Source organism: Carcharhinus amblyrhynchos, chromosome 11 (assembly GCF_965287045.1).
Source record: "Carcharhinus amblyrhynchos chromosome 11, sCarAmb.v2.hapA, whole genome shotgun sequence".
NCBI classification, from domain to species: Eukaryota; Metazoa; Chordata; class Chondrichthyes; order Carcharhiniformes; family Carcharhinidae; genus Carcharhinus; species Carcharhinus amblyrhynchos.
Genome location: NC_137334.1, coordinates 91770068 through 91797837, shown reverse-complemented (window position 1 = coordinate 91797837; position 27770 = coordinate 91770068). Strand labels below are relative to the sequence as shown.

Here is a 27770-nt window from a genome sequence, read left to right as displayed (position 1 = left end):
AAGTCTGACAGCAGCAGGGAAGAAGCTGTTCTTGAGTCAGTTGGTATGTGACCTCAGGCTTTCGTATCTTTTTCCTGATGGAAGAAGGTGGAGGAGAGAATGTCCGGGGTGCGTGGGGTCCTTAATTCTGCTGGTTGCTTTGCCGAGGCAGAGGGAACTGTAGGTGGATGGGAAGCTGGTTTGAGTGATGGATTGGGCTACATTCATTGCCGTGTTAACGTAAGCTGACTTGTGACCAATAAATAAACTTTATAACTCTACTTTTTTAAACGGAAGGCAATGAAGGTGGACAGGGTGAAAGAGACAAATGGAAATCCAGTCGGAGAGAAGAGCAATACTTTATCAGGGAAGTCATTCCTGGAAAATAAGTGGCAGGGAGTTAAACACGGAGACAGAAGCAAAATACTGTGATTGCTGGAATCTGAAACAAAAACAGAAAATGCTGGAAAAAGCCGGCAGGTCTGGATGACCCTCCATTACAGCTGGAACATTTTATTATATTAAAGGTGTTGTATAAATGTGAAAGCAAAATACATTCAAGGCTGGAGATCTGAAATCAAAATCAGAAAGTTCCTGAGAAGAATATTGAACTTGAAATGTTAACTCTGTTTTTCCCTCCACAGCTGCTGTCAGACCAGCTGAGTTTTTCCAACAATTTCCACATGAATGTGAGTTGCTGTACGAATGCATTTCAAAACACAATTCCATATATTTGCAATTTAGATACCATTATAAATTCACTGGGCGGGATTTTCCAGCTGCATTCACCCCAAGACTGGAAAATCCTGCCTGAGGTCAATAGTCCGTGTGTCCCATCCGCTACGATCCGCTAAATTCCACACGCTGTCTGAATACACAATCCCACACTCCGGACATTCTCTCTTCCAACTTCTTCTGTTGGGAAAAAGATACAAAAGTCTGGGATCACGTACCAACCGACTCAAGAACAGCTTCTTCCCTGCTGCTGTCAGACTTTAGAATGGAATCATCACAGAGTCTCTGCAGAGAAGAATGAGGCCATTCGGTCCATCAACTCTGCCCAACAATGACTCCACCTATTCCCGTAACTCCACATATTTATACTGCTAGTCCCCCTGACACTAAAGGGCAATTTAACATGAGTAATCCACCCAACCCGCACATCTTTGGACTGTGAGACGAAACTTGAGCGCCCGGAGGAAACCCACGCAGACACGGGGGAGGATGTGCAGATTCTGCAGAGACAATCACCCGCGGCTGGAATCAAACCTGGGCCCCTGGCACTGTGAAGCAGCAGGGTGAACCACTGTGCCACCATGGAGCTATCTTGTATTACGTTGATCTTTCTCTACGCCCTGGCTATGTTTGTAACAGTACATTCTGCACTCTCTCCTTTCCTTCTCTCCTACGTACTCTATGGTCCACCCACCCGGGGAAGGAGCAGCGCTCCGAAAGCTCGTGATTCCAAATAAACCTGTTGGGCTTTAACTAGTTGTTGTGGGATTTCTTACTGCGCCCACCCCAGTCCAACACTGGCATCACAACATCATACCCGAGGCTATGCTTTTTCTGTATAGCGCGCAAGAAACAATACTTGTTCTTATTGTATTAATATACAGTGGGAAGTATTGTTCTCACTGTATACTAAATAATTCTCAAAGTATACTAATACATGTGATAATAATAAATCAAATTAAATCAATGATATCAATGCACAATTACAGATGCACACACAGTCTCCTGTGTTTTGGAGATGTGTGCAGACAGGAATGCGATGCCAGTTTGGGTTGTAGGGTTGGCAGGGGGTTGTCTGTGAGTCTTTGCGATGAATGAACATTAGGGAGGGTTTTGCAAGCTTACATTTTGGCTTTGATGTAATGCGCGCTCCCGGTTGACGTCAGCCCCCCCCCCCCCCCCGCGGGGACGCGCCCCGATGTATCCATTTCTTGGGCAGAATCAGCTGTTGGCGCAGTGAACGGCGCAACTCTCCGCCCGGCGCCCGGCTCCGCGCCGCCCGGCTCCCCGCTGGCCATGTAAGCGGCTCAAGGTGACCCAGCTCCTCCCTGCCTCGGTGCCCGGGGCGGATGGCGAGGATGAAGCCGGCGCTGCAGCTCCGCTCCCCGCTGCCTCTCCACCTCCACCTCCTCCTCCTCCTCCTGCTGCTGCTGCTGCCAGGGGGAAACTGCAGCCCCCACACCTACGGTAAGGAACCGTGTCCCCGCTCCACACTGGCATCAACAGCTACTGGGAATGGGCACTCAGCAGGGCTCAGTTACTGCCCGTGTTTACATAGGATTGGGGGGGGGGGTGAGGGAGGGTAGAATTGGGGGTACAGCTGGGGGTGGGGTATAACCCAGATTGGGGGTATTCCAGTATTGAATATAGTCCAGATTGGGGTACAGGTGGAATTGGGGGGTATATCCAGGATTGGGGGGTATATCCAGCATTGGGGGATATATCCAGGATTGGGGGTGTATATCCAGGATTGAGGGTATATCCAGGATGGGGGGTATATCTAGGATTGAGGGTATATCCAGGATTGGGGGGTATATCCAGGATTGGGGGTATATCCAGGATTGGGGGTGTATATCTAGGATTGAGGGTATATCCAGGATTGGGGGTGTATATCCAGGATTGAGGGTATATCCAGGATGGGGGTGTATATCCAGGATGGGGGTGTATATCCAGGATGGGGGGTATATCCAGGATTGAGGGTATATCCAGGATGGGGGTGTATATCCAGCATTGAGGGTATATCCAGGATTGGGGGGTATATCCAGGATTGGGGGGTATATCCAGGATTGGGGTGTATATCCAGGATTGGGGGGGGTATATCCAGGATTGAGGGTATAACCAGGCAGTGAGTAGGCCTAAGTTATTTCTTGTATTTAGGGTGGCTCAGTGGGTTAGCACTGCTACCTCACAGCGCCAGGGACCTGGGTTCGATTCCCGGCTTGGGTCACTGTCTGTGTGGAGTTTGCACACTCTCCTCGTGTCTGCATGGGTTTCCTCCGGGTGCTCCGGTTTCCTCCCACACTCCAAAGATGTGCTGGTCAGGTGGATTGGCCGTGCTAAATTGCCCAACAGCATCAGGGGGATTAGCAGGGTAAATATGTGGGGTTACAGGGATAGGGTCTGGCTGGGATTAGTACAGATTCGATGGGCCGAATCACCTCCTTCTGCACTGTAGTGATTCTGTGGATTGGGAGTTAGGCAGGATTGGGGGTAGAGCCAAACTGTGAGGAGGTCATGGAGGCTATTTGGCCCATTGATTGCCTGCTGGCTCTCCCCAGTCAGTCTCATTGTCCTGTTGTGTCTGTACCCGTTGAGAGTGCATTTCCCTCATGGACCCAGTCCAATTGCTGTTGGTTGATGCTGTTTCCACCGCCAGTGTGGACAGCGAGTTCCAGGCTATTCCCACCCACTGTGTCCAAAACGAAACCTCCCTCACAACCAACACCGCCCACCCTCCTTGCCATCACTGCCCGCCCTCCTCCCTCCCCCACACCGCCCACCCTCCTCGCCATCACCGCCCACCCTCCTGCCCCCCACACCGCCCGTCCTCCTCCCCCCACACCGCCCGTCCTCCTCCCCCCGCACCACCCACCCTCCTCCCCCCAACACTGTACGTCTTGCCCAAATCTTTAAAGTTTAGTTAATGTTTCGATTGCAATAGAATTGGATGTTTGGAGGGTGAATGAGTGGGCAAAGACAAGGAGGCAGATTAATGGTTCTGTTTAAGCGGAATGGGAGGGCTGGGGTAAGTGGTCAGAGAGAGTAAAACACCAACTCCTGGAAATGGTCACAGGGCAGACAGCGTCTGTGGAGAGAGGAAGAGAGTTGATGGTTCAGGTCGATGATCTTTCATCGGATCCGGGAAAAGTTAAAGCAGGAATTCAGAGTAAGCGTGTGGGGTTACAGAGAATAGGGCTTGGGTGGGATCATTGTTGGTGCAGACTCAGTGGGCCGAATGGCCTCTTGTCTGCATCTTAGATTTTCTGTGAATTGGGGGTTAGCTAGGATGGGATTGGGAATAGCCGCCTGTTCTGTGAGTGTTCCCAGTAGTTGGTGTTTCATTCCCTCTGACTGGTTATCTCCAACGCTGCCATTCTATTTAAATAGAAACCATTTACCCTCACGTCAGTGAGGAAAGGGAGAAAAAAGTGGCAGATTAGAATGGAATGGATGGTGATGGGATTAAATGATGAAAGTGTAAAGGCAAGAGGAGATAGAAATGGAATAATTGCCTTGCTGGAGAGAAGGGAGCGGCTAATGTTGGCACTTGGAGAGATTCTGAGGGAAGGGGATAATTGAGCAGATATAATGATGATGTGTGCGTCACTCTGCTCTCTTCATCCTTGGGGAGTGGCGTGGAAGGATTTTGCACCCACGTTTGATGTGGATGTTTCACCTGGGGTCAGTCAGTTCTGGAGTAGGGCATGGCTTCGCAGTTTAGAGACCGGCGCAGTATTCAGTAAACACCTCCCGCTCCGTGGGACGAGTTCATTTCAATCGGAGTTACAGTAAGGAGCCTCATAACACCAGGTTAAAGTCCAACTGGTTTATTTGGTAGCACAAACCATTAACTCCCGGGGGCTCGGCTCCTTCTGCGGCTCCCGGACTGCTCCGAAAGCTCATGCTACCAATTAAACCTGTTGGACTGTAACCTGGTGTTGTGAGACTCCTCACTGTTTTTACCCCAGTCCAACGCCGGCATCTCCACATCAGAGAGAAGTTAGCCAGACACAAAGAGGAGGGTGAGTTTATTAAAATAGAATTTAATATTAAACCAGGTAGAAAGTCGAAATACAACAAAGAAGTGAATTGTCTGCCGATGCTGGAATCTGAAATAAAATCAGAAAATCTCAGCAGGTCTGACAGCATCTGTGGAGAGAGAATCGAACCAGTGCTTCTGAATAACTCTTTGTTAAATTCAATTTCACCACTTCAAGACGTATGAGTGATCTGGTCGTCACTAAATCCATTTGGAAAAGTGACACCGTAATAACTCCACGGAGGTGAAAGTCCCGTCACCAAGTTACTTTATTTACACCATACATCTGTACACAGCCAGCTCTCCAGTTGCTCTCCAGCTGAATGCAGGCTGGGAGTCTGACAGACCTGCTTTAAATAGGGAGCACGAAGCTCTCTGATTTAACCATCAATTCGGACTCATCAGGTACCTCTTCTTGTGCCTTTAAATTGTGTGCAGGTGACGATCGTAGAATCCCTACAGTGCAGAAAGAGGCCATTCGGCCCATCGAGTCTGCACCAACCACCATCCCACCCAGCCCCTATCCCCATAACCCCATGTATTTACCCTAGCCAGTAGTCCCCCTGACACTAAGGGAAAGTTTAGCATGGCCAATCCACCTAATCCGCCCACCTTTGGAGGGAACCGGGGCACCCGGAGGAAACCCACGCAGACACAGGGAGAATGTGTAAACTCCACACAGACAGTGACCCAAGCCAGGAATCGATCCTGGGTCCCTGGCGCTGTGAGGCAGCAGCGCTAACCAGTGCCACCCACTTATCAAGTAGTTCATACTCGAGCAAGCCAACCTGATTAGCTTGGCTGATGTCATCACCGGCAGCTCTGGGTTGAGAGGATGGTGGTTTAAGTGACTGTGCTGGTGAGTGTAGCAAGGGTGTTTGGGGAGAGTGGTGCAGTGGTAATGTCATTGGATAGTAATCCAGGGGCCCAGACTAATGCTCTGGGGACGTGGGTTCAAATCCCACCAGGGCAATTTAAGTTCAGTTAATAAATCTGGACTGTTTAGGGCGGCACAGGGCACAGTGCTTAGCACTGCTGCTTCACAGCGCCAGGGACCCAGGTTCAATTCCAGCCTCGGGTCACTGTCTGGGTGGGGTTTGCACATTCTCCCCGTGTCTGCGTGGGTTTCCTCTGCTATCCTCCCACAATCCAAAGATGTTAGGTAGATTGACCTTAGTGTCAGGGGGATTAACAGGGTGAATAAGGAATAGGGCCTGGGTGGGATTGTGATTGGTACAGACTTAATGGGCCGAATGGCCTTCTTCACTGTAGGGATTCTGTGAAGGTGAAGTTTGCCTCAGTCACGGTGTCTGACTGAAACTACCAACAATCGCCAAAAAATCGACCCGTCTTAGCCGGTCTGGCCTACACGTGACTCCAGACCCATTACAAATGTGGTTGCCTTGCCAGCGACGCCCACGTCCACTGAAATAATAAATAAGAAAGATGGGGAAGTGTCGGGAGCAAATTCCAACAAGGAATTTTCAAAGGAAAACTAATGAAGTCTATATCAGAGGATGTTATTTGTCCGGGGCAGGGAGGGGCCTCACTCTTTGACATTTGTGCGATGCAGTGTTTTTTTGGAAATTAGGCTTTTGGGGATGTTGGTGTGAGTGGGGATGGGGGGGGGGGGCGCAGGGGGAACGTGTGGCAGGAATGACCGAACGGGAAGCAGGATTTGTCTGCCCGGGGATGCAGAGTGCTGAGTAGGGCAGAATAATTGTGACCTATTTCTATGCGAGTCTCATTGCCCTGTGCAAAGAACTGAGCTCCAGCCCTTTGTCAGTTACAATCTCCCTCCTTTCCAATATCAGGAACCGTATTTTTTTTTAAAGAAAGCATGTTTACTCCTCAGTGACTGTCTGACCTTGAGAACCGTGTCTGGTCTGGTCTGGGGACATGACCTAACGGTAATACAGAACGTGGTAATGGATCTGAGAAATCTTCCGTTGCTTTGCAAAAGGATGTGTAATGTGAGGAAAATATAATGGTTCTTAAAAGACTCACACAGCGTAGAGAGAAAATATCTCGCTGTAGATTGAGCAGAGTGCGATGACGGTGTTTCTAGGTAATTATGTTAGTGATGGTCACACAACCCTTTGTGAATGTAGAAGCTGCTTTATATGGGTGTCTGCACTGGCTGTGTTGTGGTAATGTCTTGCCTTCTGCCTGAGCCCTGAACCCATTGCCTGGGCCGACACGCCCAGTGCGTTACTGAGGGAGTGCTGCACGGTGGCGTCTCTCAGATGAGGGGTTAAGCCGAGGCCCCTCCCTTTGCATTGGGAGGTGGGAGATGACGTTCTGGCTAAAGTTTATCCCTCCACCAACAACTGGTCATAGAAACATAGAAGATAGGGGCAGGAGGAGGCCATTTGGCTCTTTGAGCCTGCTCCACCATCCACCACGATCATGGCTGATAGTCCAACTCAATAGCCTGATCCTGCTTTCTCCCCATAACCTTTGATCCCATTCGCCCCGAGTGCTCTATCCAGCCACCTCTTGCATACATTCCATGTTTTGGCATCAGCTACTTCCTGTGGGAATGAATTCCACAGGCTCACCAGGTGAAGAAATGTCTCCTCGTCTCCGTCCTAAATGGTCTACCCCCAATCCTCAGACTGTGACCCCCTGGTTCTGGACTACCCCCACCATCGGGAACATCCTCCCTGTCTAATCCTGTTAGAATTTTATAAATCTCTGTGAGATTCCCCCCCTCATCGAAAACAATCCTAACCTAGTCAATACCTCCCCAGCCCCACCCTCCCCGGAATCCGCCTGCTCATTCAGACATCCCTGTTTGTGAGATCCTTGTCCTCTGCTCCCTCACGTTGCCCCCCCCCCTGGGAATTACTGTGATCGCTCCCCTGGGAAAATGTGTCTGGTGAGGATGGGATTGGGCACAGGGGTTTCTGCCTATCCAGGGGCACCCAGCCTGCACACCACCCCCCCCCCCCCACACACACACCCCTCCACCCTGTGCCCACCTCCCCTCCTTGAGGCCACTGACTGAATTCCCCAGGGAAGACTGGCTGGATGGATTTGGGTAGAGGAGTGAGGTCCAACACTCAGTTACCTCTCTCCCCATCCCCCTGCCCCTCTCCCCACACTGGTTGTGAACCGAGGGAAAGATGGCCTGTGCTGCTAGTCAGTTATTCTTTGACATTCGATCCACTGTTGTAATGCAGGGGAAAAAAAGCATCCAATATGCGCACAGCAAGATCCCACAAATAGCAATGTGATAACGGCCAGTTAACCTATTATTGTTTTTAGAAAAACAGGTTAACTGGCCATTTTAGCTTTGACAAAGGGTCACTTGAACACAGAATGTCAGCTCCTTTCCCTCCTCACAGAACCTGCTGAGATTTTCCTCTTTTGGTTTGTTTTTATGGATGTTGATTTGAGGGGTAAATGTTGGCCCCAGGGTGAGGGTTGGGGGCGTGCGGTAGGGAGGGGAGAGGAGAGGAGAACTCACCTGACAAAGTTCACTCATAGGATGTGTGGGCGATGCTAAGTACCCTTGTTGCCGGGCTGGGGTGGGGGGGAGTAGGGCCAGGGGGGTGTCTTTTACATTAAACTGTCCAGGTAAAACATCTCACCCAAGGTGCAACACCTCTGACTGTGCAGCATTCCCTCAGCAAGTGTGTCAGCCTCGATTGGACGTACATAAGCCTGAAGGTGAGCTTGAGAACACCAAAGCTGGGATTCTCCCAAACAAATTCTAAATGCCAAATTCGTGTGAAAACAGGAGTCAGTCTGGCTGGTTTTTGTTTAGTGGGATTTTTCAGAATGAATCTCCCACACTCTGAGCACTGCAGGGTGCCTCAGAGAGATACATGCTGAAAATCTGTGGGTGGAGCCTATTCCCGCTGGAGAGCCGGCAGTATAGCGCTGAGTGCGCCACTGCGCGTGCGCCGATCTGTCATTGCCAACTCTCTCCCTCTGCCACGCCTCCCACCCACCGATCATCCCCCCACAGACCCCAAAAGGTCCTGCCCACTTGGCACTGCCCGATGCCCACTACATGGGTTTTCTCCAGCTGCTCCAGTTTCCTCCCACAGTTTAAAAGAGGTGCTGGTTAGGGTGCCTCGGCCGTGCTACATTCTCCCTCGGTGTACCCGAACAGGCACCGGAGTGTGGCAACCAGGGGAGTTTCACAGTAACTTCATTACAGTGTTAATGTAAGCCTACTTGTGACACTAATGAAATAAACTCTTAATAAAAACCCCAGGCCTCTCCCTCACGGTCTGACACTATCCTCCACTCTGGGCCATGTGCCCTCCTCATTCACCGCCTTTTCTCTTTGCTTCTCAATTTAACAAAGAGTTTCCAGCCTTGCTTTTTCTTTAATTCCTGGTCCTTGCTGTGGTCTTTATCTCTGGAGGTTGCTTGGTTACAATGGCCGTTGCCAGGTAAATGCAGCTTTATATGGAGATGGGAGAATAGGTGGTGTGTGAGTGTGTACCCCGTCCTGTGCACCTCCAGCCTGGCGCGCTTTATATTCATCTTATTTTACATAAAATAACAACAATGTGCATTCATATAGCACCTTCAAGTGTAGTAAAGCATCCGAAGGGCGGCACGGTGGTGAGCACTGCTGCCTCACAGCACCAGGGACCTGGGTTCAATTTACAGCTTGGGTCATTGTCTGTGTGGAGTTTGCATGTTCTCCCCGTGTCTGCATGGGTTTCCTCCGCGTTCTCCGGTTTCCTCCCACAGTCCGAAAGACAGGCTGATTCGGTGGATCGGCCAGGCTAAACTGCCCCTTAGTGTCAGGATCCGGGATTAGCAGGGTAAATCTGTGGGGTTACGGGTATAGAGTTGGGTGGGGATTATTGTCAGTGTAGGTGCAATGGGCTGAGTGGCCTCCTTCTGCACTGTAGGGATTCTGTGATCTGCAAAGTTGCTCCACAGAAGTGTAATCGGGCCAAAGAGGTTATCGTGAGGGAGAGTGAGAAAAGCAGAGAGGCTAACGAGGGTATTTCTCTCTACAACATGGCTCATAACAGAGCAGTAAAAATCCAACACACTGCAGGCCGGAGTTGGGGAAATCCCAAGATCTCCGAGATTCTGGAGGAGGTTACGGTGATGGGGGGTGTGGGGAAGTAAGGTCATGCGCAGATTTGAAGAGAAGAGTTTTAAATCTGGGGCTCTGTTAGCCCAGGAACCGAAGTAGGTCAAACATACTGATCTCTAAGTAGCAGCAAATTCAAATTGGAAACTGTCGAGGCTCCTGAGCCTGAATGGGTGAGTGAGACTCTGCTCTGTGAGGCGGACAGTCACTGTATCGATCTCCCCAGCATTCAGGCCCATTGCCTTCCTGGAGTGCTGCACTGTGGCAGGGCCTGAGATTGTTAACCATAGAATCCCTAACAGTGCAGAAAGAGGCCATTCGGCCCATCAAGTCCACACCGACAACAGCCTCACCCACCCCCCTATTCCACAACCCCATACATTTACCCTGCCAGTCTCCCTACGATGGGGCAATTTAGCACAGCCAACTCACCAAACCCGCACATCTTTGGACTGCGGGAGGAAACGGGAGCACCCGGAGGAAACCCACATGGACACGGGGGGAGAATCTGCGCAGACAGTGACCCAAGCCGGGAATTAATTCTGGGTCCCTGGAGCTGTGAGGCCACAGTGCTAATCACTGTGCCACCGTGCTGCCCATAAAGTTAAATCATTTACCTGAATGATTGGGTGGGACAAAACTTTGGGACGATTGGATTTAGAGGATCAACTTCACCCACAGCCAAGCGTGGTTTTGAGATTTCTACATTCCATACGATAAGAATTTCCACCAAGTTACAGTTGGGACTTTGATTAAAAGCCACATAGTTTAACACTGGGGTGAAATACTCAATTAAATCTTACAACCAAATGATGTGTTGGTGTTTTCAGTGTTAGCATTCAATAAAACACCTCATTGACTCAATACCTATCCTCACCTATTTTTTGTTTGACCTCTGGTCTCAGTGTCCATCTATCCCACTCTCTGATCTATTCTGGGGCCTTTCACCCCCCAGTTCCCTTTAAGGAGATGGTGATGTAGTGGTAATGTCACTGGCAATTTAGAGACCTAGGTTAATGCCTGGGGGACGCGGGTTCAAATCCCACTATTGGCAGCTGGTGCAATTTAAATGTAATTAATAAATCTGGAATATATTTACTATACAGTAAATGGCAGAACCCTGAAGAGTATTGATAGGCAGAGGGATCTGGTGTACAGGCACACAGGTCACAAAGTGGCAACGCAGGTGGATAAGGTAGTCAAGAAGGTATATGGCATGCTTATCTTCATCACTTGGATATTGAGTTTAAAAATTGGCAAGACATGTTGCAGTTTTATGGTTCGGCCGCACTTGGAATATAGTGTTCAATTCTGGTCGCCACACTACCAGAAAGGTGTGGGGGCTTTGAAGAGGGTGCAGAAAAGATTTACCAGGATGTTGCCTGGTATGGAGGGCATTAGCTACGAGGAGAGGTTGGAGAAACTGGGTTTGTTCTCACTGGAATGACAGAGTTTGAGGGGAGACCTGATAGAAGTCTACAAGATTATGAGAGGCATGGACAGAGTGGATAGTCAGAAGCGTTTTCCCAGGTGGAAGAGTCAATTACTAGGAGGCACAGGGTTAAGGTGAGAGGGGCAAAGTTTAAAGGAGATGTACGAGGCAAGTTTTTTTTACACAGAGTGGGTGCCTGGACCTCGCTGCAGGAGGAGGTAATGGAAGCAGATACGATAGTGAGTATTAAGGGGCGTCTGGACAAATACATGAATAGGATGGGAATAGAGGGATACGGTCCCTGGAAGGGTAAGTGGCTTTAGTTCAGTCGGGGGCAGCACGGGTCGGTGCAGGCTTGGAGGGCCGAAGGGCCTGAGCCTGTGCTGTAATTTTACTAGCCTCAAAAAACCCAGCTGGTTCACTAATGTCCTTTAGGGGAGGAAATCTGCCGTCCTTACCCGGTCTGGCCTACATGTGACTCCAGAGCCAGAGCCAATGTGGTTGACTCTTAACTGCCCTGAGCTGAGTCAGACACACAGTTCAGGAGCAATTAGGGACAGGCAATAAATGCTGGCCCTGCCAGCAATACCCACGTCCCAAGGAAGAATAAAAGGGAGTAAAATCCATTGACTTCCGCCTGGAATATTATCAATAACTGATATCGTTGTGGAAGGCATTAGGAAAGGGGAAGTGAGTTTTATGTAAATAAACTGGAACAGTTTGCTGGAGCAGATTGCAGGATCTGAACATTGGTCTCAATCTTTAGTGTCACTGCTTTCCTGAAACCAATATTCGAGGGACTGGGTCTTATATTCCATGTGTGTTTTTTGTGGGGGAATTTATCCCAATCGCATTAATAATTGGGAGACAAGTTTTAATGATCTGTAGACATGAATTCTGTCTTTCTGCCTGCAGTAACAAAGCCATTCTTTCCTTCCCAAAACAGGTCATTTAATTTTATACCATCTCGCTTCAGGCAAAATATCCAAATTAAAAATGTCTCGTGTGGAGTTTTGTGTGGGGGGGGGAGGGCAGCAAAACACAGCTTCACGCAGCCGACTGGAGCAGTTATAAGGACAGGAGGAGGCCATTCAGCCCCTCGGGTCTGTTCCACCCTTTCAGCCAGGTAGTTAAAATTTTAACTGTCGGTCGCAGGTCAGCTTTTCGTTAACACCGCAATGAAGTTACTGTGAAAATCCCCTAGTCGCCACGATCTGTTCGGGTAGACTGCGGGAGGAGTTAGCACGGCCAATGCGCCTTAACCAGCGCGTCTTTCGGACTGTGGAAGGAAACTGGAGCACCCGGAGGAAACCCATTCAGACACGGGGAGAATGTGCAGACTCCGCACAGACGGTGACCCGAACCGGGTCCCTGGCGCTGTGAGGCAGATCATAGCTGTATCTTAACTCCAACCAATTGCTCCACTCCCCCACCCCCACCCCCAACACCAACCTCAACAGCACTTTGACGGAGAGAGTTCCGGATTTCCACTCTCACATCACTGCTAAACTCCTGGTTCTAATTTGAAGGAAAAGCCAGTTCAGGCGAGCATTCTTATCTCTCCGTTTTACTGTGCTGTTTCCTTCTCTACCTTGTTATCTACTCACCAGCAAAGGATGTAACTCCTATCCACCTTCCCTGTCAATCATCTTAAATAACTCAATGAAATCGACCCCCAGACTTCCACATTTAAACAATTCCAAGTCTAGGGTCATGACACTCAGCATTTAACCCTTTCAGCCCCCATACTGGGGTGAGAAAGACTTGGATTGGAACCAATGTTTCACTACAATCACCTCACACACCGTGTATTCACCTTGACACTGCAGTCAGCACTGACAGGGAGGCAAATACAGTCACTGTCTTGTACACAGGAAGATTCCACAACTGGATTGGCACCTCATTTATCATCTTCAACATTTGTTCTCTCCACCACATTGGCAGCTGTGTGTACCATCTACAAGATGCACTGCAGCGACTCACCAAGGCTCCTTCAACGACACCTTCCAAATCCCCATCTCAACCACCTGGAAGGACGAGGGCAGCAGGTACCACCACCTGCAGGTTCCCCTCCAAGTCACTCACCATCCTGACTTGGAAATATATCGGCCGTTCCTTCACTGTCGCTGGGTCAAAATCCTGGAACTCCCTCCCTAACAGCACTGTGGATGTGTCTACACCACACATGGACTGCAGTGGTTCAAGAAGGCAGCATCTTCTTGAGGGCAATTAGGGATGGGTAATAAATGCTGGCCTAGCCAGCAATGCCCACATCCCATGATAGGATAACTCAACACAATTTATCTACGTGCTATTGCAGGGAATGTTGAGACACCAGGAAAACTTTCATGACTTTGTGATACCCCAAGTTGCTTTATGGCTAAAGAAATACTTTTCATTGTAGTGTAGGAAAAGTAGCAGCCAATTTGTGCGCAGCAAACAGCAATGTGATAGTTGACAGGTTTTGACCATGTATTTAAGAACGTAAGATAGAGGAGCAACAGTGTGGTGTGACCTAACCCAATGGATGGTATTCCAGCATGAAGATAGAACTTTGTCTTAGTGATCACTCCTATAAACATTGTCTTGAATAGACACATCAGCAATGGGTAGGTTGCTGAGGACATATCCCTTGATTCCTTTACCCCCAAGAGAGAAATCTAATTCTTTCTTAAAATCACACAACATTTTGGCCTCAACTGCTTTCTGTGTTAGTGAATTCCACATATTTACCACGCTCTGGGTGAAGAAATTTACTCTTTATCCTCATGGCGTGGCACAGTGGTTCGCACTGCTGCCTCACAGCGCCAGAGACCCGGGTTCGATTCCCGGCTTAGGTCGTTGTCTGTGTGGAGTCTGCACATTCTCCCCATGTCTGTGTGGGTTTCCTCCCATAGTCTGAAAGACGTGCTGGTTAAGCTCATTGGCCATGCTAAATTCTCCCTCAGTGTACTCGAACAGGTGCCAGAGTGTGGCGACGAGAGGATTTTCCCTCTAACCTCATTGAAATGTTAATGTGAGCCTACTTGTGACTAATTAATAAACTTTAATAACTGTGATCTCTCATTCTGGATTCCCCCACCATTGGGAACATTCTTCCTGAATCTACCCTGTTAGGATTTTATAAGTTTCTAGGAGATCCCCTCTCACTCTTCTAAACTCCAGTGAACGTAATCTGAACTGACTTAGTCTCTCCTCGTGTGACAGACCTGCCATGCCAGGAATCAGCCTGGTAAACCTTCACTGTGCTCCCTCTATACCGAGGACAATAGGTTTTTCCCCCTTGCCCATTCCCTCAGTCTCTCACTACCTGCCCGAGGCCCAGGTCTGGCAGCTACGTGCTTCAGGGGTCACCAGCTCAGTCTCTGTTGAGGCCCTCTTGGTGATGGGTACCAGGACCCAGGTTGCAGCTGGCGTTCCATTCGGAGGTGGGCAGTGACGCTCGCTTCGCTGGGAGGTCGGATGGATCTGGCGAGGGGTCAAAGGGGAGAGTGCAGGAGGGAAATGTACAAGTGTTCTGCAATCTCGCCCAAGCAGCTTCCTACCTGAGTGATATCCTTTCACATCCGTGTCCTATTTGAAGGCTTCTTGGGTCAGTGTGAGCTGCTAAAGAGAGCGAACGAGAGAAATGTTAATCTGCAATCTTCTCACAAATTAAACTGAAGCCAATTACTAACAACATGGCTGCTGTCCATTGCTTGAGTCATAGAGTCATACAGGTTTCCAGCATCAGGCCCTTCAACCCAACCTGTCCATGCTGCCCTTTTTTTTAAACCCTAAGCTAGTCCCAATTGCCCGCATTTGGCCCATATCCCTCTGTACCCATGTAACAGTCTAAATGCATTTTAAAAGACAAGATTGTACCCGCCTCTACTACAGTCTCTGACAGTTTGTTCCAGACACTCACCACCTTCTGTGGAAAAAGTTGCCTCTCTGGACAGTTTTGTATCACTCCTCTCTCATCTTAAACCTATGCCCTCTAGTTTTAGACTCTCCTACCTTTGGGAAAAGATATTGACTATCTAGCTGATCTGTGCCCCTCATTATTTTATAGACCTCTATAGGATCACCCCTCAGCCTTTTACACTCCAGAGAAAAAGTCCCAGTCTATCCAGCCTCTCCCTATAACTCAAACCACCAAGTCCCAGTAAATCTTTTCTGCACTCTTTCTAGTTTAATAATATCCTTTCTATAATAGGGTGACCAGAACTGTACACAGTATTCCAAGTGTGGCCTTACCAATGTCTTGTACAACTTCAACAAGACATCCCAACTCCTGTATTCAATGTTCTGACCGATGAAACCAAGTATGTTGAATGCCTTCTTCACCACTCTGTTCAGCTGTGACTCCACTTTCAAGGAGCTATGAACATGTACCCCAGATCTCTTAGTTCTGTAACTCTCCCCAATGCCCTACCATTAACTGAGTAAGTCCTGCCCTGGTTCAATCTACCAAAATGCATCACCTCCCCTTTATCTAAATTAAACTCCATCTGCCATTCGTCAGCCCACTGGCCCAATTGATCAAGATCCTGTTGCAATTGGGGATAACCTTCCTCGCTGTCCACTATGCCTCCCATCTTGGTGTCACCTGGTGGCTGATAATTTTGTGTAATGCTGCGACAGAACTGCATAGAAGCTAACGAGGATTGAGAAATAAAGGGCGAGAACAGACCATACAGCCCTGTGAATGCTGTCCCTCTATGTTTACACACCGTGGATGGCACGGTGGCACAGTGCTTAGCACTGCTGCTTCACATTGCCAGGGAACGGGGTTCAATTCCAGCCTTGGGTCACTGTACGCATGGAGTCTGCACATTCTCCCCGTGTCTGTGTGGGTTTCCTCCCACAGTCCGAAAAATGTGCGGGTTGGATGGATTGGCCGTGATAAATTGCCCCTTACTGTCAGGGAGATTAGCAAGGGTAAATGAACCCCCCACCACCACCCTCTGAGAGAAACACATTCTCCTCATCTCTGTCTTATAAGGATGACCCCTAATTTTAAACAGTGCCCCCTAGTTCTGCACTCACCTACGAGGAAACATCCTTTCCATGTCCTCCTTGGCGATTTGTTTTCTGGCCATTAGCGTGATTGCTTTTTGTGTGAGTTTGTTGCCATTGGCTGTTACACTCTGACAGTGACTAAACTTTGATTGGCTGTCAAATTCTTCAGAGACAGACTGAGGTTGGGAAAGACGCTATATAAATGCAAGTTTCTTTGTGTGAGACAGAACAAAGAGCAATACAGGGCAGGAACAGGCCCTTCGGCCCACCAAGCCTGTGCCGATACGCGGTTTCTGTCCCCCTGGAAATTGAAGCCATTTTTTTGATGTTGAAATAGAGAACCATCGTGGTTTGATGATTGGTCGGTAATAAATGGGAATGGATTGAATAGTAAATGGGTGGCACGGTAGCACAGTGGGTTAGCACTGCTGCTTCACAGCTCCAGGGTCCTGGGTTCGATTCCCGGCTCGGGTCACTGTCTGTGTGGAGTTTGCACATTCTCCTCGTGTCTGTGTGGGTTTCCTCTGGGTACTCCAGTTTCCTCCCACAGTCCAAAGATGTGCGGGTTTGGTTGATTGGCCGTGCTAAGAAATTGCCCCTTAGTATCCAGGGATGTGTCGGTTAGAGGGATTAGTGGGTATAATATGTAGGGATATGGGGGTAGGGCCTGGGTGGGATTGTGTTCGGTGCAGACTCGATGGGCCGAAGGGCCTCTTTCTGCACTGTCGGGTGCTATGATTGAAATCAGTCAGCGGAAGAGTGAAGACAGAGGGCAGGGGGATGGTTTGGGTTTGACTGAACACAGAATGGCTGAGCAAGGAAGGAGTTTTTGCAACAGCTTTTCAAAGAGAAGTGGACAAGGAGTGGAGGGGAGAGAGAGAACGTGCAGGAGATGGGGAAAAGGGCAGAGTGTGGTTAACTGGAAAACTCCCGGAGAGCTTACAGAAGGTAGAAGGACCGATGGCCTCACACTGTGAGACATTTTGGAGAAATGTCTTTATCCAATGAGTGTTGAGAATTTGGAAGACACAGCGACAGTGGGTATGTGAGGCAAACAGTGACCATACACCTAAGGGGAAACCTGAAGATTGATTTGATTTATTACTGTCACATGTATTAACATATAGTGAAAAGTATTGTTTCTTGCACACTATCCAGACAAAGCATACCATTCATAGAGAAGGAAAGGAGAGAGTGCAGAATGTAGTGTTACAGTCATAGCTAGGGTGTAGAGAAAGATCAACTCAATGCAAGGTAGGTCCATTCAAAAGTCTGACAGCAGCAGGGAAGAAGCTGTTCTTGAGTCGGTCGGTATGTGATCTCAGACTTTTATATCTTTTTCCTAACAGAAGAAGGTGGAAGAGAGAATGACTGGGGTGCGTGGGGTCATTAATTATACTGGCTGCTTTGCTGAGGCAGCAGGAAGTGTAGACAGAGTCAATGGATGGGAGGCTGGTTTGCGTGACGGATTGGGCTACGTTCACGACCTTTTGTAGTTCCTTACAGTCTTGGGCAGAGCAGGAGCCCAGACCAAGCTGTGATACAACCAGAAAGAATGCTTTCTATGGTGCATCTGTAAAAATTGGTGAAAGTTGTAGCTGACATGTCAAATTTCCTTAGTCTTCCAAGAAAGTAGAGGCTTTGGTGTGTCTTCTTAACTATAGTGTCAGCATGCAGGGACCAGGTCAGGTTGTTGGTGATCTGGACACCTAAAAACTTGACCACTTCCACTTCATCCCCATTGATGTAGACAGGGGCATGTTCTCCTTTACACTTCCTGAAGTCGATGATAATCTCCTTGGTTTTGTTGACATTGAGGGAGAGATTATTGTTGCCGCACCAGTTCACCAGATTCTCTGTCTCATTCCTGTACTCTGTCTCGTCATTGTTTGAGATGCGACCCACTACAGTGGTGTCATCAGCAAACTTGAACATCGAATTGGAGGGGAATTTGGCCACACGGTCATAGGTGTGTAAGGAGTATAGTTGGGAGCTGAGAACACAGCCTTGTGGGACACCGGTGTTGAGGATGATCATGGAGGGGGAGTTGTTGCCTATCCTTACTGATTGTGGTTTGTAGGTTAGGAAGTTCAGGATCCAGTCACAGAGGGATCTATGTACTCTATGAACAGTATGCTTTGTCGGTATAGCATGCAAGAAACAGTATTTTTCACTGTTTGATAATACGCGTGTATTTCACAGTAACTTCACTGCAGTGTTAATGTCAGCCTACTTGTGACACTAATAAATGAACGTAAAACTTATGTGACAATAATAAATCAAATCAGATTGAATTAGGAGAATGTGTTGACAGTGCAGGTGGAGATGGGGAGGGAGGAGGCTGGTGTGGACCAGGGGCCAGTTAAGCTGTTTGTGTGAAATGAGATTCAGGGTAATTAACGCGATGCGAACATTTAGAATTCAGTCTGTGGGCTGAGAATTCATTAGGAGCTGATGAGGCGGGCAAGCCGATAAGCAATTATTAAAATATCAGCTCAGATATAACCAGGACAGGTTTGATTCTCATAGCTCGAGATTACACTGAGCTGCCTTCACCCAGTTAACCACTGCAGAGGTTGGCATTTTAATTCCAGCTGTTTAGAATGCTTTGCCTGACCAAAGGCGACATCACGGCAACAAATCTTTTTTTAAAAAAATTTTGCACCGATTCTCACTTTGGAAATTTAAAATGAAATAATATCAGAAAGAGCGTTATGAGAAACTGAGCTTCTGGGTCGGGAGAGATGAGTCACAGACTGCAGCTCAGGAGGACTGGAGATTGATTCGCTGTCTCTCGCTCTCTCTATCTCTCGCTCTTGCTCTCTCGCCTGCTCTCTTTTTCTCTCTCTCGTTCTTTCTCTCTCTTGCTCTCTCTCTCTCTCGCTCACTCACTCTTTCTCTCTCTCGTTCTCTCTCTCTCTTGCTCTCTCTCTCTCTCTCACTCACTCTTTCGCTCGCTCGCTCTCTCTCGTTCACTCTCTCGCTCACTCACTCACTCTCTTGCTCTCTTGCACGCTCACTTTCTCTCGCTCTGTCTCTCAGTCGCTTGGGCTATCTGTCTCTCGCGCCCGCTCCCCCTCGCGCGCCTGGTCCCTCTCTGTCTTGCCGCCCACCTCTGCTTTATTAGATGCCAGTTTGACATATTATTACAAATTTGTGTGGGGGAGTTAATAAATTAGTTTCTGCTCTGATTACTCGAGGTTAAAAATAAAGCATCTCTTTAGAAAGGAGAGGTTTGCAGAAGAGGATGTATAAAACTATGTTCATTTGTTTAAGTCACTTCCCTGATGCTATAATTGAAACAGAAAATATTCAGATTATTCATCTTCCGGAGCCCTTTCCCCCTGTTCCCCCCCCGTTTCCCCCCCCCCGCCCATTCTGCACTGACATTGATGTGGTGCCTATGTTAAAACAGCACAGGTGATCACTACTGCAAAACGAGGCCATTCAACCCATCAAATCTGTGCCGACTCTCTGACAGACCATCGGACTGAAGCCCACCCTCTGCCCCAGCAGTTTATCCTGCTAATCTCCCTGACTGTGCTCGGTCGGACAGGGTGGCTTTAGAGAGCCTCTGTGAAAGAGGAGAGAGTTTGGGAGTGACCGAGGTAGGGAGTTCCAGAGCCCGATGCCCAGGCAGCTCCCAGTGTGGCTGCGCTGGAGTAGCTCAAGAGACAGCAGAGATTTCAGAGGGTTGGTGAGGGTTACAGAGACAGAGAGGGGCAAAGCCATGGAGTGATTTGAACACGAGAATGAGGATAAAATGAGGCATTGCTGGCCAGAAGGTCCGCAATCGCAGGCATGGAGGATGGGTTCGAATCATAGAACTCTACAGTGCAGAAAGAGGCCCTTCGGCCCATCGAGTCTGCAGCGAACACAATCCCACCCAGGCCCTACCCCCATATCCCTACATATTATACCCACTAATCCCTCTAACCTACACATCCCTGGACACTAAGGGGCAATTTCTTAGCATGGCCAATCAACCTAACCCGCACATCTTTGGACTGTGGGAGGAAACCGGAGCACCCGGAGGAAACCCACACCGACACGGGGAGAATGTGCAAACTCCACACAGACAGTGACCCGAGCCGGGAATCGAACCCAGGACCCAGGAGCTGTGAAGCAGCAGTGCCAAGCACTGTGCTACCGCGCCGCCCGTGTGTTTTATTCTTTCAGGGGGGTGTGGGCGTCGCTGGCAAGGCCAAGCATTTGTTGTCCCTCCTTAATTGCCCCTTGAGCTGAGTTGGCCATTCCAGTAGGGTCAACCACATTGCTGTGGGTCTGGAGTCACGTGTAGGCCAGTCCGGGTAAGGATGACAGATGTGCTTCCCTAAAGGATATTCATGAACTATTAGAGGAAAATCAGGCAGGTAGTGGATCCCAAAGAAAGGAGTTTGTGGAATGTCTAAGAGGTGGAGCAGCCTGTGACAGAACCTACTAAGGCACAGGCAATTCTGGATTTGGTGATGTGGAACGAGACGGATTTGTTTAGGGAACTTACGGTGAAGGAACTCTGAGGGAGCAGTGACCACAATATGATCGAATTGACCCTGCAGTTTGAGAGGGAGAAGCTGGGGTCAGATGTAACGGCATTACAACTAAATAAAGGTAATTACAAAGACATGAGGGAGGAGCTGGTCAGAGTTGATGGGAAAGGGAGCCCAGAGCAGGGAAGACAGTGGAACAGCAATGGCAGGAGTTTTTGTAGGACTAGGGGGCACAGCCTCAAGATAAAGGGGAGGCGGTTTAGAACGGAGTTGAGGAGGAACTTCTTCACTCAAAGGGTGGTGAATCTCTGGAATTCTCTGCCCGTTGAAGTGGTGGAGGCTGCCTCGCTAAATATTTTTAAGACGCGGGTTGATGGGTTTTTGATAAGAGAGGGGATTAAGGGTTATGGGGAGAGGGCGGGAAAGTGGAACTGAGCCACAACAGATCAGCCATGATCTTATTGAATGGCGGGGCAGGCTCGAAGGGCTAGATGGCCTACTCCTGCTCCTATTTCTTATGTTCTTATGTTCTTATTCGGGAGACACAACAGAAATTCATCCCGAGGAGGAGGAAACGTGCTAAGGGGAGGATGAGGCATCCATGGCTGGTGAGGGAAGTCGAGGACAGCATAAAAACAAAAGAGAAAGCATTCAAAATGGCAAGAGTTAGTGGGAAGCCAGAAGATTGGGAAGACTTTAAGAGTGAGCAGTGGATAGCTAAAAAAGCAATAAGGGGGGAGAAGATGAAATGTGAGTGTAAGCTAACTAGTAATAGAAAATAGGAAGAGTTTTTTTCAATATATAAAAAGGTAAGAGAGGCAAAAATAGTGATTGGACCACTGGAAAATGAGGCTGGAGAAGGAATAACAAACAAAGCAATGGCAGAGGAACTGAATAGTTACTTTGCATCAGTCTTCACTGTGGGAGATACCAGTGTCGGAGCTCCAGGAGAGTCCGGGGGTACAGGTGAGTGTAGGTGGCCATCACTAAGGAGAAGGTTCTGTGGAGACTGAAAGGTCTAAAGGTGGATAAATCACCTGGACCAGATGAACTCTGAGGAAATTGTGGAGGTATTGGTGGTGATCTTTCAGGAATCACTGGAGACAGGGAGGCTCCCGGAGGACTGGAAAGTAGCTAATGTAACACCGCTGTTCAGGAAGGGAGGGAGGCAGCAGATGGGAAATTATAGGCCAGTTAAGCCTGACTTCAGTCATTGGCAAGATTTTTGAGACCGTTATTAAAGATGAGATCGCGGAGTACTTGGAAGTGCCGGATAAACAAGGACTGAGTCAGCACTGAGTCATCAAGGGGACGTCATGTCTGACAAATCTGTTTGAGTTCTTTGAGGAGCTAACAAGGAAATTAGATCAAGGAGAACCAATGGACGTGATTTATTTAGATTTCCAGAAGGCCTTTGACAAGGTGCTGCGTAGGAGATTGTTAAATAAGTTTCCATGGTGTTAAGGATAAGATTCCGGCATGGATGGAGGATTGGCTGACTGGCAGAAGGCAGAGAGTGGGGATAAAGGGGTCTTTCTCAGGATGGCAGCCGGTGACTAGTGGTGTGCCTCAGGGGTCAGTACTGGGACCACCATTTTTCACAAAATACATTAACGATTTGGAAGATGGAACTGAAGGCTAAGTTTGCAGATGATACAAGGATATGTAGAGGGACAGGTAGTATTGAGGAAGCAGGGGGGCTGCAGAAGGACTTGGACAGGTTAGGAGAGTGGGCAAAGGAGATGGAATACAATGTGGAAAAGTGTGAGGTTCTGCACTTTGGAAGGAGAGTTGGAGGCACAGACTATTTTCTAAATGGGAGAATGCTTAGGAAATCAGAAACACAAAGGGACTTGGGAATCATTGTTCAAGATTCTCCTAAGGTTAATGTGCGGGTTCAGTCAGCAGTTAGGAAGGTAAATGCAATGTTGGCATTCATGTTGAGAGAGACAGAATACAAGAGCAGGGATACACTTCTGGGGCTGTGTAAGGCTCTAGTCAGAGCCCAATTTGGAATATTGTGAGCAGTTTCGGACTCCATATCTGAGGAAGGATGTGCTGGCCTTGGAAAGGTACCAGAGGAGGCTCAGAGGAATGATCCCTGGAGTGAAGAGCTTGTCGTATGAGGAATGGTTGAGGACTCTGGGTCTGTACTTGTTGGCGCTTAGAAGGATGGGGGGGATCTTATCGAAACTTACAGGATACTGCGTGGCCTGGATAGAGTGGACATGGAGAGGATGTTTCCACTAGTAGGAAAAACTAGAACCAGAGGGCACAACCTCAGGCTAAAGGGACGATCCTTTAAAACAGAGATGAGGAGGAATTTCTTCAGCCAGAGAGTGGGGAATCTGTGGAACTCTTTGCGCAGAAGACTATGGAGGCCAGGTCATTGAGTGTCTTTAAGACAGAGATAGATTAATAAGGGGATCAGGGGTTATGGGGAAAAGGCAGGAGAATGGATATGAGAAAAATATCAGCCCTGATTGAATGGTGGAGCAGACTCGATGGGCCGAGTGGCCTCATTCTGCTCCTATGTCTTATGGTCTTATAGAGTCACAGAGGTTTACAGCATGCAAACAGGCCCTTCAGCCCAACTTGTCCATGCCACCCGTTTTTTAACCATTAAGCTAGTCCCAATTGCCTGCATTTGGCCCATATCCCTCTACACCCATCTTACCCATGTAACTGTCTAAAGGTTTTTTGAAACACAAAATTGTACCCGCCTCTACTACCACCTCTGGCAGCTCATTCCAGACACTCACCACCCTCTGTGTGAAAAAATTGCTCCTCTGGACACTTTTGTATCGCTCCCCTCTCATCTTAAACCAATGCCCTCTAGTTTTAGACTCCCCTACCTTTGGGAAAAGATATTGACTATCTAGCTGATCTGTGCCCCTCATTATTTTACAGACCTCTATAAGATCACCCCTCAGCCTCCTACACTCCAGGGAGAAAAGCCCCAGTCTGTCCAGCCTCTCCTTATAACTCAAATAAATGGGTTTCTGCAACAATTGATGATAATTTCATTGTCAACATTACTGACACTAGCTTCATATTCCAGATTTCAGTAATCGAATTTAAATTCCACTAGCTGCCTGGGTGGGATTTGAACCCATGAACCCAGAGAATTAGCCTAGGATTACTTGTCAATGAGGTTGCCATTTTGCCATCGTCTTCTGAGAGAATGAGGAGCAGGGTTTTGGTGAAGCTTGATTGATGCTGAGGCACAAATCCTCACAGTATCTCAGTCCAGTCACCAGTCGGTGTTGGGAAGGCTATTGAACTGGGTGAGGGAAGAGCAGCTAATCCCTACAGGACCTCCCTCCTCCCCCAGCACCCCTGTACACACGTTAAATTGGGAGTTGGGACATCTTGTTGAAGTTGTACAAGACATTGGTAAGGCCACACTTGGAATACTGTGTACAGTTTTGGGCACCCTATTATAAAAAGGATATTATCAAACTAGAAAGAGTGCAGAAGAGATTTACTAGGATGCTACCAGGACTTGATGGTTTGAGTTATAAGGAGAGGCTGGATAGACTGGGACTCTAATCTCTAGAGCGTAGGAGGCTGAGGGGTAATCTTACAGAGATCTATAAAATAATGAGGGGCACAGATCAGCTAGATAGTCAATATCTTTTCCCAAAGGCAGGGAAGTCTAAAACTAGAGGGCGTAGGTTTGAGGTGAGAGGGGAGAGATACAAAAGTGTCCAGAGGGGCAATTTTTTCACACAGAGGGTGGTGAGTGCCTGGAACAAGCTGCCAGAGGTAGTAGTAGAGGCGGGTACAATTTTGTCTTTTAAAAAACATTTGGAGAGTTACATGGGTAAGATGGGTATTGAGGGATATGGGCCAAATGCGGGCAGTTGGGACTAGCTTAGGAATTTAAAACAAAAAGGGTAGCATGGACAAGTTGGGCCGAAGGGCCTGTTTCCGCTCTGTAAACCTCTATGACTACGATACGAGTCATAGAATCACAGGATTGTGTCCGAGAGCAAACCATCTCTCCTCCGCCCTGCCCCACTCCGATCAGACTGGGGTAACCCACGGACAATAAGAAATTCAATTTCTGTAGCGCACTTTGTGACTTCCGGATGTCACTGGTCCTTCCCCACCCCTGAAATACTTTTGACTATTATTGTGATGCCGGGAAACACGGCAGTTAATTTCCCACAAAGAACCAGTAAATAATTTGCTTGCTTAGTGATTTTGATTGAAGGTTAAACATTGGGCTTGGACATAAGGGAGAGCTGACCCGGCACCCCTTCAAAACAGGGGCTTTGGCCAATTATGGCCACTTGACCGGGACCTCAGATTAGCATCGTAGCCGAAAGACAGCACCTCCAACAGTGCAGGACCCTCACGGTGCTGCAGTGCCAGGGTCGGTCCGGATCACATGCTGAAGTCTCCAGGGTGGGGACTTTACCCCCTCCCCCATGACCTTCAGACACAGCAGTGGCTGAGCTACAGCGGACCTCGCAATGACGGTTACCCCGGGAGACGCCTCTGGAGGGAGACTGGGTGATGTGAAATGAATGGGGGGGAGGGATTGGGGATTGGGTGGAGTGGGGGGGGGGGGGGGGGGGCGTGGGGAGATTGCCGGGTTATGTTTACAGCTCCCAATCCCAATTCTAATTCTGCCGGCCATGTTCTGTGCAATCGATGGATGCTGGTGTGGCCTCGTCAATGAATTCTTGGCGCTGTTCCTGTGTAGTGGTCAGATTTTAAGTGGTTGCTATGGTCCTGTTGCTAGGCATTGGGTTGCCTGGAGGCCTGTCGTGTGCAATGTATGTTATTAAGCGGTTCTTGAAGACTGTTGTAATAGAGGTTCTAATATGCCAGCCTCTTTAACATTTTCTCTCTCGTTTTGAAGGCTGCCTGTTTGAGGACAGACTGTGCTCACACGAGGAGCTCTGTGTAAATGGTAAGTCCCGATTCCTACTATTAAAGATTGCATTTGCCAATTCTCCCTCTTTGTCTATTTATTTCCTTGTGGTGTCTGTTACGCTCAAAAAGAGGAAAGCAAGTGTAGGAAAATTAAGCATTATCAAATAGTCAAGTGCAAATTAAACTCCCTCTACACTGTCTCCATCAAACACTCCCAGGACAGTTACAGCACGGGGTTAGATACAGAGTAAAGCTCCCTCTACACTGTCCCCATCAAACACTCCCAGGACAGGTACAGCACGGGGTTAGATACAGAGTAAAGCTCCCTCTACACTGTCCCCATCAAACACTCCCAGGACAGGTACAGCACGGGGTTAGATACAGAGTAAAGCTCCCTCTACACTGTCCCCATCAAACACTCCCAGGACAGGTACAGCACAGGGTTAGATACAGAGTAAAGCTCCCTCTACACTGTCCCCCCCATCAAACATAAGAACATAAGAAATAGGAGCAGGAGTAGGCCATCTAGCCCTTCGAGCCTGCCCCGCCATTCAATAAGATCATGGCTGATCTGTCGTGGCTCAGTTCCACTTTCCCGCCCTCTCCCCATAACCCTTAATCCCCTCTCTTATCAAAAACCCATCAACCCGCGTCTTAAAAATATTTAGCGAGGTAGCCTCCACCACTTCAACGGGCAGAGAATTCCAGAGATTCACCACCCTTTGAGTGAAGAAGTTCCTCCTCAACTCCGTTCTAAACTGCCCCCCCCTTTATCTTGAGGCTGTGTCCCCTAGTCCTACTGTCTTTTTTGAGCGGGAAGAGTCTCTCCACCTCTATCCTATCCATCCCATTCATCATCTTATACGTCTCAATGGGATCTCCCCTCATTCTTCTAAACTCCAACGAGTACAAGCCTAGTTTATTCAGCCTCTCCTCATAGCTCAACCCCCTCAACTCCGGTATCAGCCTAGTAAACCTCCTCTGCACTCCCTCCAAGGCCAAAATATCTTTGCGCAGGTGCGGCGCCCAAAACTGCACACAGTACTCCAGCTGCGGCCTCACCAATGATAAACACTCCCAGGACAGGTACAGCACGGGGTTAGATACAGAGTAAAGCTCCCTCTACACTGTCCCCCCATCAAACACTCCCAGGACAGGTACAGCACGGGGTTAGATACAGAGTAAAGCTCCCTCTACACTGTCCCCCATCAAACACTCCCAGGACAGGTACAGCACGGGGTTAGATACAGAGTAAAGCTCCCTCTACACTGTCCCCCCATCAAACACTCCCAGGACAGGTACAGCACGGGGTTAGATACAGAGTAAAGCTCCCTCTACACTGTCCCCATCAAACAATCCCAGGACAGGTACAGCACAGGGTTAGATACAGAGTAAAGCTCCCTCTACACTGTCCCCCCATCAAACACTCCCAGGACAGGTACAGCACGGGGTTAGATACAGAGTAAAGCTCCCTCTACACTGTCCCCCATCAAACACTCCCAGGACAGGTACAGCACGGGGTTAGATACAGAGTAAAGCTCCCTCTACACTGTCCCCCCATCAAACACTCCCAGGACAGGTACAGCACGGGGTTAGATACAGAGTAAAGCTCCCTCTACACTGTCCCCATCAAACACTCCCAGGACAGGTACAGCATGGATATAGAGTGGGAATGCTCAGGTACAACACTGCATAGCTCCAGTTAATGTTGATTGTCAGTGTGAGATGTTGGCACAGTTGAGTGTTATTTAGGAATTGGGACAGAATCAAACACGAAGCTCATTCAGGCTTTAACAGGCAAGGGCCAAGTCTGGGGTGTGAGGAGGGAAGTAAGTGATGGAGATATTCCTCTAAATGTTCTGATTCCGGAGGGTTAAGAAGTGATTGCTAAATGACCAAGTCCCTCACTCCTTGATGTTTCTCAATCTGACATCTCTTCAGCCGTGTAATTTTTTTCTCTGAATTCATTCTCAGGATGTCACTAGCTCGGTCAGTATTTGTTTCCCATCCCTCATTGCCCTTGAGAAGGTGGTGGTGAGCTGCCTTTTTGAACTCTCTGCAGTCCCTGTAGTGTGGGTACACCCATGGTGCTGTTAGGGTGGATTTTGACCCAGCGATAGTGAAGGAACGGCC

General features: G+C 48.6%; 1 protein-coding gene across 2 annotated transcripts in view; it reads left to right on the top strand.

Annotated features, from left to right (window-relative positions):
• The first annotated feature begins 1930 nt into the window (after nucleotides 1–1930).
• The window catches only part of LOC145350337 (receptor-type tyrosine-protein phosphatase-like N), a 232291-nt gene continuing 206451 nt past the window's right edge, over nucleotides 1931–27770 (top strand). For both annotated transcript variants that reach the window (XM_080199564.1, XM_080199563.1), the window contains exons 1-2: nucleotides 1931–2181; nucleotides 25624–25674. In XM_080199564.1, the coding sequence (XP_080055690.1) occupies nucleotides 2064–2181; nucleotides 25624–25674 (169 nt within the window). In that variant the 5' untranslated portion in view covers nucleotides 1931–2063. The remainder of the gene's footprint in view (nucleotides 2182–25623; nucleotides 25675–27770) is intronic.